The 15,602-nt window shown below is 39.8% G+C and overlaps 1 protein-coding gene across 1 annotated transcript; it reads right to left on the bottom strand.

Moving 5' to 3' along the window:
• Positions 1–269: 269 nt before the first annotated feature.
• KLF14 (Kruppel like factor 14) lies at positions 270–1,931 on the bottom strand. Its single transcript, XM_016148637.2, has one exon. The coding sequence runs from the start codon at positions 1,929–1,931 to the stop codon at positions 945–947; it is 987 nt and encodes a 328-aa protein (XP_016004123.2). The 3' UTR covers positions 270–944.
• Positions 1,932–15,602: the final 13,671 nt, after the last annotated feature.

The following is a 15,602-nucleotide window of genomic DNA, read 5'->3' as shown; positions in this document are numbered from 1 at the left end:
CTTGGAGTGGGCAGCTGGAACCACATTCCCTATTTCTGTGGATGTTGCTTTGGACCTATCTCACCCAAAGTCAACTTGGGTTCGCCCTCTGGGTGAAAGGGGAACTAGCCTGGCCCACCCTTTTATTTCTGATGCTTTTATAGTTGTTTCTAAATTTCTAAGCCAATCTCATTGTGAGAGTGAGCCAGGAAGTTACCCTCCCCCCCGGCCCTCCAGCAGGAATCCAAACGGGAAGAAAGGCCACCACGCCAAGTGCAGGGTTCCAAACCACGCAACAGGACCTGCGAAACAGACTCGCACCACTCCCCAGACACCAAGAAGCATCTCCCAGCCATACATCCACATGGACTCTTACATGGCCTCTCCTAGCAGAGGTAGCTGGGCAATTTGGGAGTGGAGGACATCAACCTCCCATCAACCTGGAATCCCTGTTTTAAAAATACTAAAAATAAATTAGTAAACATTGCTGTTTACAGAAATAGAAATCATTTCTGTTTCCAAAGGCCTCTCACAACCCCAGTCCTGGACTGCCACCCCTGATACCCTCTCCGAGGTCCGCCCTGGTGGGTGGGTACGACACCAGAGTCCTTTAAGACTGGGAGCTCTTCAGGCACCTGAGAATTCCAGTTTCACATCTCTGCTTCCACGGAAGGGACAATCTTCAGGACTCTGGAGAGTACCGGCGTTCATCCCTTCTCACCAGTTCCCGGGGGGGGGGCGGGGCTCTCTTGAGGCAACCCCCTCTTTTCCAACGAGATACGCGTTGCGAGAATTCCTGCTATTTTCGGGCTCCCAGTCCCTCCCCAGGGTCCAACACGACTGTCTGGACCCACCCTCAGAGCGGAGAAACCAGTCTGTGCCTTGGGCATACGACTCTGGGAAAGAGGGATGGGTAGAGAGGAGGCAAGGACAACGGCCTGGGGGAATCATCCTCGAAGGGACGACTAACAGCAATGAGTGTCAGACAGGCAGGCGGTGAGGCTGGGCGCCTGGTCGGGGACGGAGCCGGAGCTGTCCACCAGGCTGGCGGGTTGCGCTTCGACGCGCGGCGTGCGACGGCGCCCCCGGTACTCGATCATGTCGGGATGATAGGCTGGGTGGCGACGGGCATGCTTGGTCAGATGGTCGCTCCGAGAGAACTGCTTGGGGCAGAGGGGGCAGGAGAAGCGCTTTTCGCCCGTGTGCGTCCTGTAGTGGCGGGCCAGCTCGTCGGAGCGCGTGAACTTCTTGTCGCAGTCGAGCCAGTCGCAGGAGAACGGGCGCTCGCCCGTGTGGGTGCGCTGGTGGGACTTCAGATGAGACGACTTGTAATAAGCTTTGTTGCAGCCCGGGAAGGGGCAGCGATGTCGCTTGGCAGCAGGTGTGACGGGCCTCCGACGGGGTACCGGACCCGTGGCAGGGGCGGGGCGCACGCCAGGGGGCCCGCCAGAGGCCGCACCCAAGACGGCAGGCGCTCCCGGGACCGTGGGCGCGCCAGCGACCTCGAGCGCGCCGGATGAGTGCGCGAGCCCGGAGACCTCCGCCGCGCTGCTGGCCGGGGCCGGCTCTGGGCACGGGGTCGGGCCGGAGCCCTGGGTCGGACCGGAGAAGCCGGACGAGGCGCGCGGAGCTTCCCCGGAGTTCTCCCCGAAGCCCTCCCCAGAGCCACCGCGCAAGTCAGCCAAGACGCTTGCAGCCAGCAGGTGGGGCGCGGCGCCGCCCGCGCCGGGGCTGGGGGCGGGGACCTGGGGGAGCGGGGGGACCGACGCGGGCCCCGGTGGCCCCGGACCCGGCAGAGCGGACTCCGGCGGCGCCGCCGCACCCACCTCCGAGCCTGCGGCTCCGCCCGCGCCCTCGGGGTCCGGCGGGCGGCGGTGAACCACGGCGCCCGCGGACATGGACACCAAGCACTCGGCGGCGAAGTAGTCCAGACACGCCACGGCGGCTGACATGCTGGGACCGCCGCGCCGCCGGCGAGCGCGGTCCGAGCGCGGCCGGCCGCGGGCGAGAGAGTTCTCGGGAGCGTCCGTCCCGCAGCCTCGGAGCGAGAAGCAGGAGGCCCGGTGCGCGCCGCCCGCCGCCCGCCGCCCGCCGCCGCCGCCGCCGCCGCCGCCGCCGCCCGCGCGGAGCCCGCCCAGCCTGACGCGCCCCTGACGCACCGAAGCCCGCGGGGGCGGCGGGACCCGCCCCGGCCCGCAGGACACCCCCTCGGAACGCGCGGCCCTCCGGCCTAAGTCCTTTTTAACAGCCTAAGAAATTATCTTGTCTTCGCGTTCTTGCCTCTGCTGGCGAGCCAGGTAATTTTAATAAAGAGAAAACTCCCCGATCGTAACTTCTGGGCAGCCTGCCGGCTTCGCCCCCCCTCGCCCGCTGGTCCTCCGCCAGCTGGGTGTCCGGCGGAGTCCGAGAAAGTTTTTTTTTTAAGGAAAAAAAATCGCTAATACCTGACCTGTCTTTCGATTCATAATTGCGATCGTTGGTGAAGCGGGCTGGAATTACATTTCACTCTGTCCACCGCTGTCAGACCGAATTTAAAATCTCCCCAAGTCTGCATCAGAAAAGTTTTCTCATTTAACAGTTCCGCTGTTAATCCAGGGTCGGTACCAATTCCCTAAATAGATCCACTACGTAGCCATTAATTAATAGCGTTTTGAACCAGAAACATTTTTAACCTTGAAAAAGCCAAGAATCCTCTCATGGTTGAAATTGAAACTTAAAATCCTTTGAGCAACGATTTAACTATTCAGCCAACGAAAGAAAAATGCATGTTTAAACTGCATTAACCTGTCACAGGCACAGAACAAATTTCTACGCTGAAATATAAATTATAGACTCGTAGCGAGATAAACACATTAAAATGGACTCCAACAATTTTAATAATAGAAAGTTACGTTTCCAATTAGGCAACATCTTTTATTTTTCTTTTGACAAAAATTAAAAATAAAATGTAGCAAATGATATAGAATTGTTCATGTGGTGTTTGTGATTGTGGAGGTTTTGCTTTTGTATATAATCAGATATATGTATGTATTTTCTGTATCTCTTCATTGCTTTCATTTTTCTTCTCCTCTGATTTTTAAAAAATTAGAAACACATAGAAAAGCAAACAGGGTGATTTCTAAAAATAGTCACAGCACGGTTTTTGATGTACACAAGCTTTGCTGACATATTATTGAATTATGTGCATTTTATTTGTGATTCTTTAGTACTCTTTCTTTTGAAAATTAAAAAAATCCATATGTAGCAAGAATAACATGCATTTACTTCCTAGAATAATCAAATGTGAAATGTTTGTTATATCTGCTACAGGTCTTTTATTTATATTAAAGATGACAGAGTTGAATGTCACTGTATTTCCCTGCCCAGTCCCATTCACCTTTCTCCCTCCTTACTTCCCTAGATAATCAGTATTATAATGTGTGTATTCTTCCAGCATTTGCTATTATATTCTTATTACCTAATTACCTATATAGAGCTATATGTCAATATATATCTATGCTTATGTAGATTTTACATTTCCTTTATAAATAGTACAGTGGTGTGCATATCATTTTGCAACTTACTTTTCCCCCTCAATATGATTTTGAGAACTATCCATATTGATATCTATTAGAATCTATGCATTTCAGTAGTTTTATAATATTGTCAGCTTTATTATTTTTATGGGGAGTCCATTCTAAAACAGGTAATGATTGTAAAATTCCTTACCTCAAAATTTTAGGTGATTAACTCTCGATTTACCTGCATGTTAAAATTCTATGAGATAGACTTCTTTACTAGCTGTTTTTCTTTTTAATTTTATTATTTAGAAATCATGTAAATAAATTTTTAAATGCAGAGGGAATAGGAAAAGCATCCATTTACCTATCTCAAACAATTGGTAAATGTTAACATTTTGCCACATCTGCTTCAGGTCTATTTTTTTTTTAATTGAACTATTTAACATTTCTGATAAAACTGAAGTCCCTTTGTACTCCTCTCCAAAACCATTCTGTACCCTTTTCTCCAAACACAATTATGAATTTGGTATGTAATTTTACAACCTAGATTTTATACTTTTACTCTATATGAACCCCTAAGAATACAGAATATTGCTTTGATTTTTTAAAATGTACACGTGTGGTGTTAGACTGCACCTATATTGTGACTTGTTTTTTTTCCTCCTTTATGGTATGTTCTTATTCTTTCTCTCCTTGTTGATATAATATAAATCCAGTTCATTCATTTTAATTGTTATATTGTAGATCCATGCATATGAATGTGCTGTGTTTATTAATTCCCTTATTGATGAATATTTAAGCTGCTGCCAATGTTTTAGTATTATGGGCAATGCTTGTATGAACATACATTTACATGTATCCCTTGCACATATGTGAGGATTTCTCTGTGTATCTACCTAGATGGGGAACTGCCAGCCTACACACACATTTTCAGTATTAGAGCCTGCCAAATGGCTTTCCAATTTACACACCCCTCAGCAGTGTACGAGAGTTCTTTCCCTCACATGACCTTCAATACTTTCTAGATTCAGGCTTTTCTTATTTCTGACAATTTGATTTTTTTTTAAACCCAGCATTTCATTGTTTTATTTGAATTTCCCTCACTGCTAGTGAGGTTGAGCATTTTATTGGCTATTAAGGTTTCTGAGTCTGTGATTTGTTTTTTCACAGTCATCCATTTTTCCAATGGGCTGTAAATACTTTCATCTTTTTTCCTCTTGATTTGTAGGAGTTCATGCATATAAACATTATATTGTCTTAGTCTGTGGCTCCTCTTGTAACTGCTTTTGATGTCTTTTGTACTATAGGAAATTTTAAAGGTAGTCATATTCATTGATCTCTTTCTTGATAGTTAGTGTCATTTGTGTCTTATTAAAGAACTCTCTCCATACCTGATGTCATGAAGATAGCCTCCTATGTTTTTTTTTTCCTTATTGCTGTAAAGTTTTGCCCTTCCACACTTGTAAAATTGATCCATCTGGGACTTATTATTTTTGAATGGTGTAAAGTAGGATTTGATTTTACTCCCCTTCCCCCATATGGAAAACCTGTTGCCCTGACCTGATTTACTGAACAGTCTTTCATTCTCCCTCTAATGTGCAATGCCACCGTGATTGTAAATTAAATTTCCATATATTCATGGATATGTTCCTACTTTGTCCTTTTCCACTGATCAAACCAATTCTGAGCCAATAGCACACTGTTTCAATTATTATGGCTTTATAATAAGTCTTCATGTCTAGAAGGGCATTCACCTTCTCTGTTATATTTTAAAAATTGTACTGGCTGTTTTGGGACTTGTACTCTTCTATACTAACTTCAACATCAGTTTGTCAACTTCCATTGAAAAACCTTTTCGGTATTTTGCTGAGTTAAATTTATAGGTTAAATCTGGGGGGCTGTGACATCTTTATAAAACTGAGTCTCCTAATACATAAATATTATTCTGATTTCTTTGCCTCCTTCAATAACATTTAATGATTAATTTATAAAACTCTTATACCTCTTTGTTAGATTTATTGCTGGGTACCTTGTAGCTTTTGTTGCTGATATAAGTTGGATTCTTTTGAAAGTTTTTAATTGGTTATTGCTGCTGTTGGGAAATTTATTGATTTTTGGAATAACCTTGTTTTAGCAAACATGCTGAACTTTCTTATTAGTTAATAGTTTATTGCAGATTCTCTTGTATTTTTATGTAGATAATCATATTATCTGTAAATAACACTCTTGATACTTTTCCCCTTTCTTATCTCAATGGACGGCCTGAGACCTCCAATATACCATCAAATAGTAAGGGTGAGAGCAAGCATTGTTTTTCTATTTCACTGAGAATATTTCTAATGTGTTATCATTATTTATATTTGTTGTAAGTTTTTGGTAGAAATCCTTTATTAGGTTAAGAAGTTCCCTTCTTTCACAGTTGAGTTTAAAAGTAGGAATATTTTAAAACTGTGACATGAATATTGAATTTTATTAAGTGCCCTTTCTAAAACTATCAAGATGATTATAGGTTTTGTGTCTGATATATTAACAGGCCACTTTGATAGATTTTTCTAATGTGGACTTATCTTTGCATTCTTTTGAGATAAACCTTGTTTTTCCATATGTACTATTATTTTTCAATACACTGCTTCATGCAATTTGTGAATGCTTTCTAACTTTAGGCTCTATGTTCGCTCATAAGTGATATTGGCTTATAATTTTTTCTTGCACTGCTTTTGTCCATGTTCAGTATTAGCGTTGTTGTTGTTGTTATGTGCCATTGAGTTGACTCCGACTCCTGGCAACACTATGAATAAGTGATGTCCACAGCGTCCTGTCCTCAGCAGCCCCGCTCAGCTCATGTAGACGCATGCCTCGGGCTTCTTTTACGGAGTCAGTCCATCTCATGTTTGGTCTTCCTCTTTTCCTGCTGCTTTCTGTATTTCCCAGCATTATTGTCTTTTCCAAAGATCCTTGCCTTCTCGTGATGTGCCCAAAGTAAGACAGCTTCAGTTTTGTCATTTTTGCCTCCAACGGTGTTTCAGGCTTAGGACCCACTTGTTCATCTTTCTGGGGGGCCATAGAGCCCTTCTGCAACAGCGCATTTCAAGTGAATCAATTTTTTTTCTATCAGCCTTCTTTACTGTCCAACTTCTGCACGCCTACACAGTAATTGGAACTATGAGGGTCTTAACCTTGGTCTCCAATGACACATCTTTGCTCTTAATGATCTTTCCTAATTCTTCCATTGCTGCCCTTCCGAGTCTCAGCCCTCTCTTGATTTCTTAGCTGCAGTCTCCATTTGAATTGACTGAACCAAGGTGAGCACAATCTTTAACAATTTCGATGTGTTCATTGTCTGTTAAAGTTGTCTATTCCCTCTGTAGTCATGATTTTTGTCTTCCCGATGTTCATACCTAGCCCTGCTTTGGCACGCCTTACCCTTTCCTCAGAAGTCGTTTCAAATCATTGCTGCTTTCTGCCAGTCAGATGGTGTCATCTGCATTATCTTAAGTTATTGATATTTCTTTCACCAATTTTCTCCTTGTTCTTCTGAGTGTAGCCCAGTTATTTGTATGATAAGCTAACCTAATAAAATGCACTTGGAAAGCTACCTTTTTCTATTTTCTGTAACAGTTTTGTATGAGATAGATATTATTTGTTCCTTAACATTGGTAAACCTAATCTTTGAAATCATCATCATATTTTGAAAATTTAATTCGATTTCTCTCATGGTTGTTTGAGTTTTGTATTTCTTGAGTCAATCTTGGTGTTTATATTTTTCTTTATAAATTAAATATTACATTTAAGCCTTTACATTTTTGGTATGTGGTTCATAGCAGTCTCTTATTATTTAGAAATTCTCTACAGCATCTACAGTTTTATCCTACTTTTCATTTCTGATATTGTATATTTGTAAATTCTCTAGTTTGTCTTTTTTGTCTTACTAGAGATCTGTCTGTATTTTAGACAAACCTGTAGAGATTTGTCTATAGTCTTGAAATAGCCAGATTTTGTAGATCATACGTTTCTTTTTAAATATATATTTATTTTTATTAACCTCTCACTTATACTGTTGGGTTTAACATTTATTCATTTTAAAAAAAAAAGCTTTTAGTGTTAAATCCTTAACACATTAGTTTCCATTCTTTTTTATTTTCTAAAATATAAGGCTAGAAATTCCCCTTGAACAAAAATGTCCCTGTTTATCTGTATTCCACAGTTTTCAAAATAGTGCTTTTGTTGTCATTCAGTTCTAAATGCTTCATAATTCCACCGTGATTTCTTAAATACTAGATTTTCAGAACGGTGCTTTCCCTGCATAACAAGATCCTTCCTACCAACAGTACAGAAAACGTAATATTTACTTTTGTATAGATGATCCCCTAAGGGGAACTCTTTCTGAAATAAAGAAGGTGCCTCTGTGTTAAAGGTTCAAGAGACACAAGCAATTTTAAAGCAATGTTATTATGATCTGGAAATACTATTTTGCTAGTAAATGTTCTGCCATCGTGTTGGCATATGGTTCTAGATGTTTCATTCATTCAACCAATTCACACCGATAGCCTTCTCTACACCAAGCATTCTTCTAGACACTGGGAATTGTATTAGTGAAGAATGATAACGACGAAAACCTCCCTGCTCTCTTGGAGTTTAGATTGTAGTGTAGGAATTTGCTTATGTTTTTCGTGATTTGTGGTTGTGGTGCTGATGTTGCAAATCGTCTAGATGATCCTCTGGAATTTTGGAAAAGCAATGCAAACGAGGGGCGTGAGGTTGAAACACTAATACTGGTTTGGAGGTTGCTGAAAGAGCTCTTCCTGCTGCAGTGGAAGACTCCCAGTCTCTGTTGAGAAGGACCTCCAGGGAGATTTCTTGTACTGAGAAGCAGAATTGGAGGAAATTGCAGAGATGCCTTGTACATAGGTAGTTTCTCTGGAAAGGGAGGAGAGTTTTCTTGTTGTTTATTGTCTCTTGGGATCAAGGGATTTACTGGATAATGGTCAGGGTATCAGTTGTTCAAGCTGATACCCTCTTCTCTTCGGGGTCTCTATACAGCTGGTATGCTATCGCTTGCACTATTCTGTAACCCGTGCACACTGTGTAATCTCTCAGGAATTGGCTCTGGAGTGTAATGGGGGATTATTTGAAATGGAAAGTGGAATAAGGGTAATTTCTCAATGTAGTGTATACTGTGGCCCTGAAGTAAATGTTACAGAAATAATCTCTCTCCCAAGCCTATTCAGAAGCTTCCAGGAGCAGCATTAAAGAGATGTTCCTGAAGGCCTTGAGAGGTTGGCCTGTCCATCCCTTTAGTTATAAGTGGTTCAAAGGAAGCACATGGGAAGCTTTCTATAGATATATGTAGAATGAACAGAAATGTATAAACTGACAAATTAATATCACTATTCATTCATGACTACCAGTTTCAAATAGACATTCACCATTCCTAGAGACGTTGCAAACCAGTTTGCCTCTGTGCCAGGCTCCTTCCCACGTTTTGGCAAAGGCCAGTCCATTCTCATGAGTTCTAGCCCCATCACCTCTTGCTTTGTGAGGGTACATAATCCATAACATACCTTCTCTATCTCCAGCATCTCCTGTCCCTCCTTCTCTACAGAATGATTTGTATCAACATTAAATGATGGACTAATATCTCCAGTTAAAAAATATCTCTGTGTCTCTCATCTCTATATTCTCCTCTGACTACTGCCACATAGCCATTTTTCCCTTCAAAGTCAAATGCCTTGAGAGCTGAATATGCTCTATATTCTCTGGCACTACTTCCCTATCCCATGTGTTATTAAAATCGCTCCAATATTTAGTCCTCACTTTGCTACAGAAATTTTTAAGATCAACACTGATGCACAATGCTGTGCATGTACTTAATGCCACTGAACTGTACACCTAAAAGTGGTTAAAATGGTAAATTTTGTTATATATATTTTACCAAATAAAAAAAAAAATCTGTTCTCGAAAAGAAAAAAAAAAGATCAGCATCGATCTTCATGTTGTTAACTCCAATCCTCAGATTATAAGCACTGTCAGAGCAGTTGAGTAATCGTTGAAACATCCTCTTTTTTTGGCTTCCGCAACAACTGCATTCTTTTGGGCTTCTGTCTTTTTAACTGTTCCTGCTCAGTCTTAACTGCTCATTTCTCCTTCTTTGCCTAACCTTAAAATGTTTAAGTTCTACAGCATTCCGTACAATGCCCTCCTCTCTCAAGTCTACGCACTCTTTCCAGGTAATTTTTAACATTTTCCATGGCTCAGGTACACCTGTATACCAACAGCTTATGAAATTATAATCTCTTTACCCAATCTGTTTTCCAGAGATACCAGGTAATCTTATAGGCATCTGACTACTTGATAATTCCCCACCCTTCCTGCAACATCTTAGAGATATCTCAAGCTTAATACATTCGAAAGCTGAATTCTCGGTGGTTATCCCCGAGTCTACTCTCCCCGTAGTCCTCTGTGTCTCAGTAAACAGCACGTTCATCCATCCTATTCCTCATGCCAGAAAACTGGGTGTTATTCTCAACACCCTTTTCTCCATCAGCCCCCGCATTTAATTCATCTTTGTGTTTGGTTACTTCTACTTTCAAAATATATCTTGCTCATTCACTTTTATCATTTTCCCTGCCAGTAGTACCCTAATCCAAATCACCATCATCTTTTGGTCAAACTACTATAATAATGTAACATCTTCATTAGTTCTGGGTATTGGGATGTGGACATTTTTTTTGGGGGGGGGCATTTTTCTGCCAACACAAAGCTAAAGCAGAGTAAATGGAAGGAAAGAGACGGTAAGAGCATGGTAAATGATGAATGGGTTTAGGAATCTGGGTAGGCAGAAGGCAGGTCATGTAGTGCCTTGAAAACTGATGTGAAGAGTGAAATAGGAAGTCTTAGGGAGGATTTTGAGCAGTGACATGATCTGAATTACTTTTCAGAGGTTCACCATGGTTGCTGCACAGCAAATAGACTGACATGCAGGCGTGAGTGGAAGCAGGAGACCAGCTTGTCAGTCACAGCAGATTCCAAGGCAGAACGATGGTGCTTTGGACCACTGTGGCGGCAGTGAAGCTGGTGCAGTGTGGTGCAGGTCTGGACGTCTTCTGCGGCCAGAGTGAGGGGATCTGCTTGCTGATGTGTGCACGCTGGGCGGAAGAGACGGTGACACTCACCAGTGACTCCAAGAATTTCAGCCCAGCGACTGGAAGAATATATATATTTTTTTATTTTGAGATAAAAAAGACTTTAGAAAAAAAAAAACAGGATATAGAAGGTGGAAAGTGGGAGTTTGGTTTTGGGGACTTTCGGGTGTCTTTTAGACATCTAACTGGAGACCTCAATAAGCCGTTGGATCTATGAGTCTGAAGCTTTCACAATTTGATGTTTGGCCTTCATCCTTGACTGAGCAAAAAGATAATGAGTTTTTTTTTTACAAAGCTATGTATGTTTACAAGCATGTTTTCGGAGGTAGAGTTTCTCAAAATGCCATATATAATTACTTGTTTAATAATTTTTAGTATAACGGTAATAAAATAGTATCTAAGTATTTTAACAACTAATAGTTTAAACTCTAAAAATCAAATATCTTCTATTTTATATAATCTCATAATTTAAATCTTTTCTATTCAATTCAGTTCTTGATAAAACCCCTATGTTCTTAGCTGTCAGATTTCTTTAGGTCCAGCTGAATTTTCATGTTACCTTCAGTCTCATGTTAATTTACAAGTCTAAGTTAAGTGTACATGACCTTATGAAAAACAGGCGAGCCTGTATTTGACTAATTTCAAATATTTTTCAGTGCCTGTAGGGTTGTGGGCTTTAAAAAATAACCATCAACAGAAGAATTAGCACATAGTAAATAATCAGTAAATAGTTTTACAAAATGAGACTAAGAGCAAAGGCCCAACTGAGGTGTCTGTAATAAGGCAGAAAAAAAAACGTGAGCAACAGAAAGTTCTGTGGAATAACGGCCCAATAGCTCAGCAGTATGTGTGGAGTCCAACAAGCCAGGTTCAAATCCCAGCACAAGACATGGGACCCTCTCCTCTCCCGCGGCAGGAATGTAAATTACTGTAGCAATGCGACAGTAATTCGCAAAGAAGATGATGTGCATACTCTAGTGACTAGAAATTTCATCCTTAGTATCTACCTGAGAAAACTCTGTCCTGGACCCTGGCAGACAGCTACAAATAGGTGCAATTCAACGCCTGTTGCCAATCTATGAAGCAATCTAAATATTCATAAAAATACGAGGCACTTATACAGTAATAAAAATAAGAGATGAACCAAACCTAGCTAGATCGTGGGTAATGTTTATGGCTCAGGAAAACAGAGCAGAGAAACTCCCAAGGTTTGAGAAGACTGTGTCAAATATGATACCATTTCCGCAGTTTAAATATGTGGGAATCATTACTAAATTAGCACGGTACGGTCGTTAATAACAGACTCTCTGCAGCCAGGCTGCCTGGTTTAGGTGCCATCACTTAGCGGGTCACCAGCTAGATGACCCTGATTAAGTTACTTCTCCTCATTTATAAAAAGAGAATAATAATAGTGTCTACTTTATTAGGTTGTAATGAAAACTTAACTAGTTAATGTATGCAATGTGATTAGACCACACACAGGCATGCAGTAAGCACTATATTATTATATATTGTTTCTCCAAATAGTATCCATCCACATATATCCATATTAAAAGTGTGATCCATTAACGGCTGTGATAAACACCAAAGTTTGGTCAGTAGTCATGTCTGGCGTGGGAGGACGGGGGAAAGGGATTTCGACAGATTCCTTGGTATTTTCTCTTTGGAAATCCTGAAGCAAATAAGGCAAAATGAGATTTGTCATTATGGGTGACACTCCTGTTTGCTATATTATTCTCTACATTTTTCTGAGTGTATGGAATTTTTTTATTTTCTAAAAACCCCAGTACAAAGCCTAGAACACTGCATGTGCAAAAAAATATTTGCTAAATGAATGAGTGATTCAGAAGTGGCATGGAAGCAGCCCTGAGAACATCCCATTGGACTTCTCTTTTATTCTGCCTTCTGGGCCCTAAGGAGGAGAGCAGTAGGGTATGTGGCCATTGGGAAGAAAAGCATCTCTTCAGCAACAGCGGATTCAGGGAGACAATGGAGCACAGCTTTCAAGGTTCTGAGGGAAAATTATTTTGAGCTTAGAATTCTATACCCAGGCGAACACATCATTCAAGTGTGAAAGCAAAATAAATAATAAAAAAAAACAACACTTGCAGAAATGTAAGGGTTCAGAAAATATACCATTCAAGCACGCTCTCTGGAAGAATAACTAAACAATGCATTTCAGGCAAATGAAAAATGAATCAAAGAGGAAGGCATGAGGGACACAAAATCTGGTGACAAAACAGCAAAACTTATGAAATTTAAAATCATTATTCACTGAGCAAAGGGGAGAAAGGGGAAGGAGAGAGTCTAGAATTAAAACCTCTAATGATCTTACCTTGGGAGCTAGTGGGGGCCAAGGAGAAAAGTAAAAGTGTGAAAAGGGACTCAAGTTCTTCAGAGAGAAGCTGGTTATAGGCAGTAATTGAAGATATTGATTTTATAAGACAAGTTTCAGCTTGTGCTTAAAATCAGAGGACCCACTGGAAAAACTGAAATAGGATCTATAACTACCTAACCATTCAAAGAAAAAGTTAAATAGGAAAGTGTCATCAATTCAACGAAAGGGGAAAAGAGAAAAAAAGGAGAAACAATAACGTATATGGTAAATAGAATACACAAAACGTGATGCAGAATCAGTCCGAAGTGTCAGTGATCACGTGAATGGATTTACTAACCCTAAGAAAAGACAGAGCCCCTCAGGTTGCAAGAGACAGACCCTAAACCAGAGAGAGCTATATGCTGTCTGTCTAAAACACTCAGAACGAACTGACCCGGGAATTTAAAATTAAGTCATAAAAACACATACAACAAAGAAAACCAAATTAACATTTTAAGTACAAAAAACGCGGACATAGAAGGTACGATTAACATTGTTAAGCTTTATTTTCAAGAAATAATGGACACTGTATACACACACACAAGTCTGCGTGGGATATTCACAAAACAAAGTTCAATAGGTTCTATAAAGTCGAAATTATACCACCTACATTCACTGACCACATTCATAAAATTATTTAACAACAAAATATAGGAAAAATGATAAACAGACAAAAAATCTTGATCCTCTTGAAAATGAGAAAGCACACTTCTAATTAACTTGGATTCAAGAGGAATTAAAATTGAAATTGCAAACTACTTAGAAATGAACAAATGAGCACACTACATTTCAAGATCTGTGTCTGCTGCCAAAGAGGTACAAATGGAAAGATTTACAGCTTTAAGTGCTTGTAGAAAACAGAAATTGTGAAAATAAACAAACTAAGCATTTGACTCAAGAGCTAGAAAAAGAACCACAAAAATAAACCCGAAGAATTAAAAGGAGAGAGAACAAGAATAAAGGTAGGAGTCAATGAAATTGTTTAAAAGTGGGCTTAATTACTAACGACAGTTACTACTTCTCTGTCAGGACCAATAAAATATATCTATTTATTTTATTATTTTATCTGATTCTTGGTGAATCAGATGAAGAAAAAAGTTATAAATAATGTAAGAAACAAGAAAGGTGGAAAAAGCCAAATGATTGCTACATACAACTTTAAATAAATGTAATTAAAAATTTAAGGTGAAATTTTTGAACCATAAAAATACAAATTACCAATGTTGATTTAATAAGAAAGAGATAAACTATGGACCATCATCTAAAAATAAATGGAAAAATTATTTTAAATGTACTGAAATATATATACATCATTTAAAAAAGTATCCTACATTTGAAAAAAAAATATGTATTCCAGACTCAAGTAATTTTGCATCTGAAGCTACCAAAATGAAGGAACAGATATTTACCATGTCATATAAATGATTTCTAGCCCATAAAGCTGAAAACTTTCCAGTTCATCTAAGCGGTAGCTATTACCCTAGTTCCGAAATCAGGTGAACATAGGACTTAAAAAAGAAAGATTAATCTCACTTAACGAATATAAATACAAAATTTCTAAATAGCCTATCAAATCTAGGAGGGTATTAAAGAATACTGCATCATACCCAAATTGAGCTTATCCCAGGAAAGGAAGAGTAGTTGGAAGGTAGAAAATACATTAATAGAAATCATTGTATTCTCCGAAGAGAATAAAAGATGATTATCTCAATAGGTGCCTCCAAAAAAGTAGTTGATAAAATGCAATACCCATTTCTAGTTTAGAAAGAAAATCTTAGTAAATAGGTCATAGAAGGAAGCGTCCTACATTTAAAAAGATGTGCCTATCAAAAGTCTACAACAAACATAATGCTTAATCAGGAAAGACTGGAAGAATTACCATTAGAATGGGGAACAATGCAGGTGTAGCTGCTACCACTACTATTTAGCATTGAACGAGGTGTCCCATTCAATGTAATAAAGAAGGGGGAAAAGGTAAGTAATAAGATATATAAACATGGGGAAGCAAGATACAAAATGTCATCTGTCACTTTGGGCAGATGATATTTCCATCTACCTGGAAAAATCCAAGAAAAATGTCTGAGAAACTTTAGAACTAGTAAGGTATAGGTAAGGTAACTATATAAAGATCTTCATGAAGGAAAGTATACAATGGAATATAAGTTTACAAATAAAGGCCTGAGTAAATGGAAAAATGCAAACTGTTTCTTAACAGAAAATCTCGGTGCTGTAAAATAACATTTATTTCCAAAAATTTATAAATGTAATGCTATATCAAACAGTAAGTATATCAACAGGTTTCTATATGGAACTTGGCAAGCTGATTCAAATTCATCTGAAAGAGAAAAATAACAGGAATATTTTTTTTCTAGCAGATATTAAAACATATCATCAAGCTTTAGTAATTGATTCAGTGTAGACTGACATTAGAATAGACCAATAAATTGATAGAATAAAAGTAACATTTCAAATGAGTAGGGAAATGATAGATAATTTATCACAGGGTTTTAACAATTAGTTAATCTTTTGTGGGGAAATAAAGTTCAATCACTTCCACACACAATATAAAACGTAAATTCTAGGTGGATTAGAGATCTAAGCACA

The sequence above is a fragment of the Rousettus aegyptiacus genome, unplaced genomic scaffold, assembly GCF_014176215.1.
Source record: "Rousettus aegyptiacus isolate mRouAeg1 unplaced genomic scaffold, mRouAeg1.p scaffold_m13_p_13, whole genome shotgun sequence".
Classification (NCBI taxonomy): Eukaryota; Metazoa; Chordata; class Mammalia; order Chiroptera; family Pteropodidae; genus Rousettus; species Rousettus aegyptiacus.
This window is presented reverse-complemented; position numbering and strand designations above follow the sequence as displayed.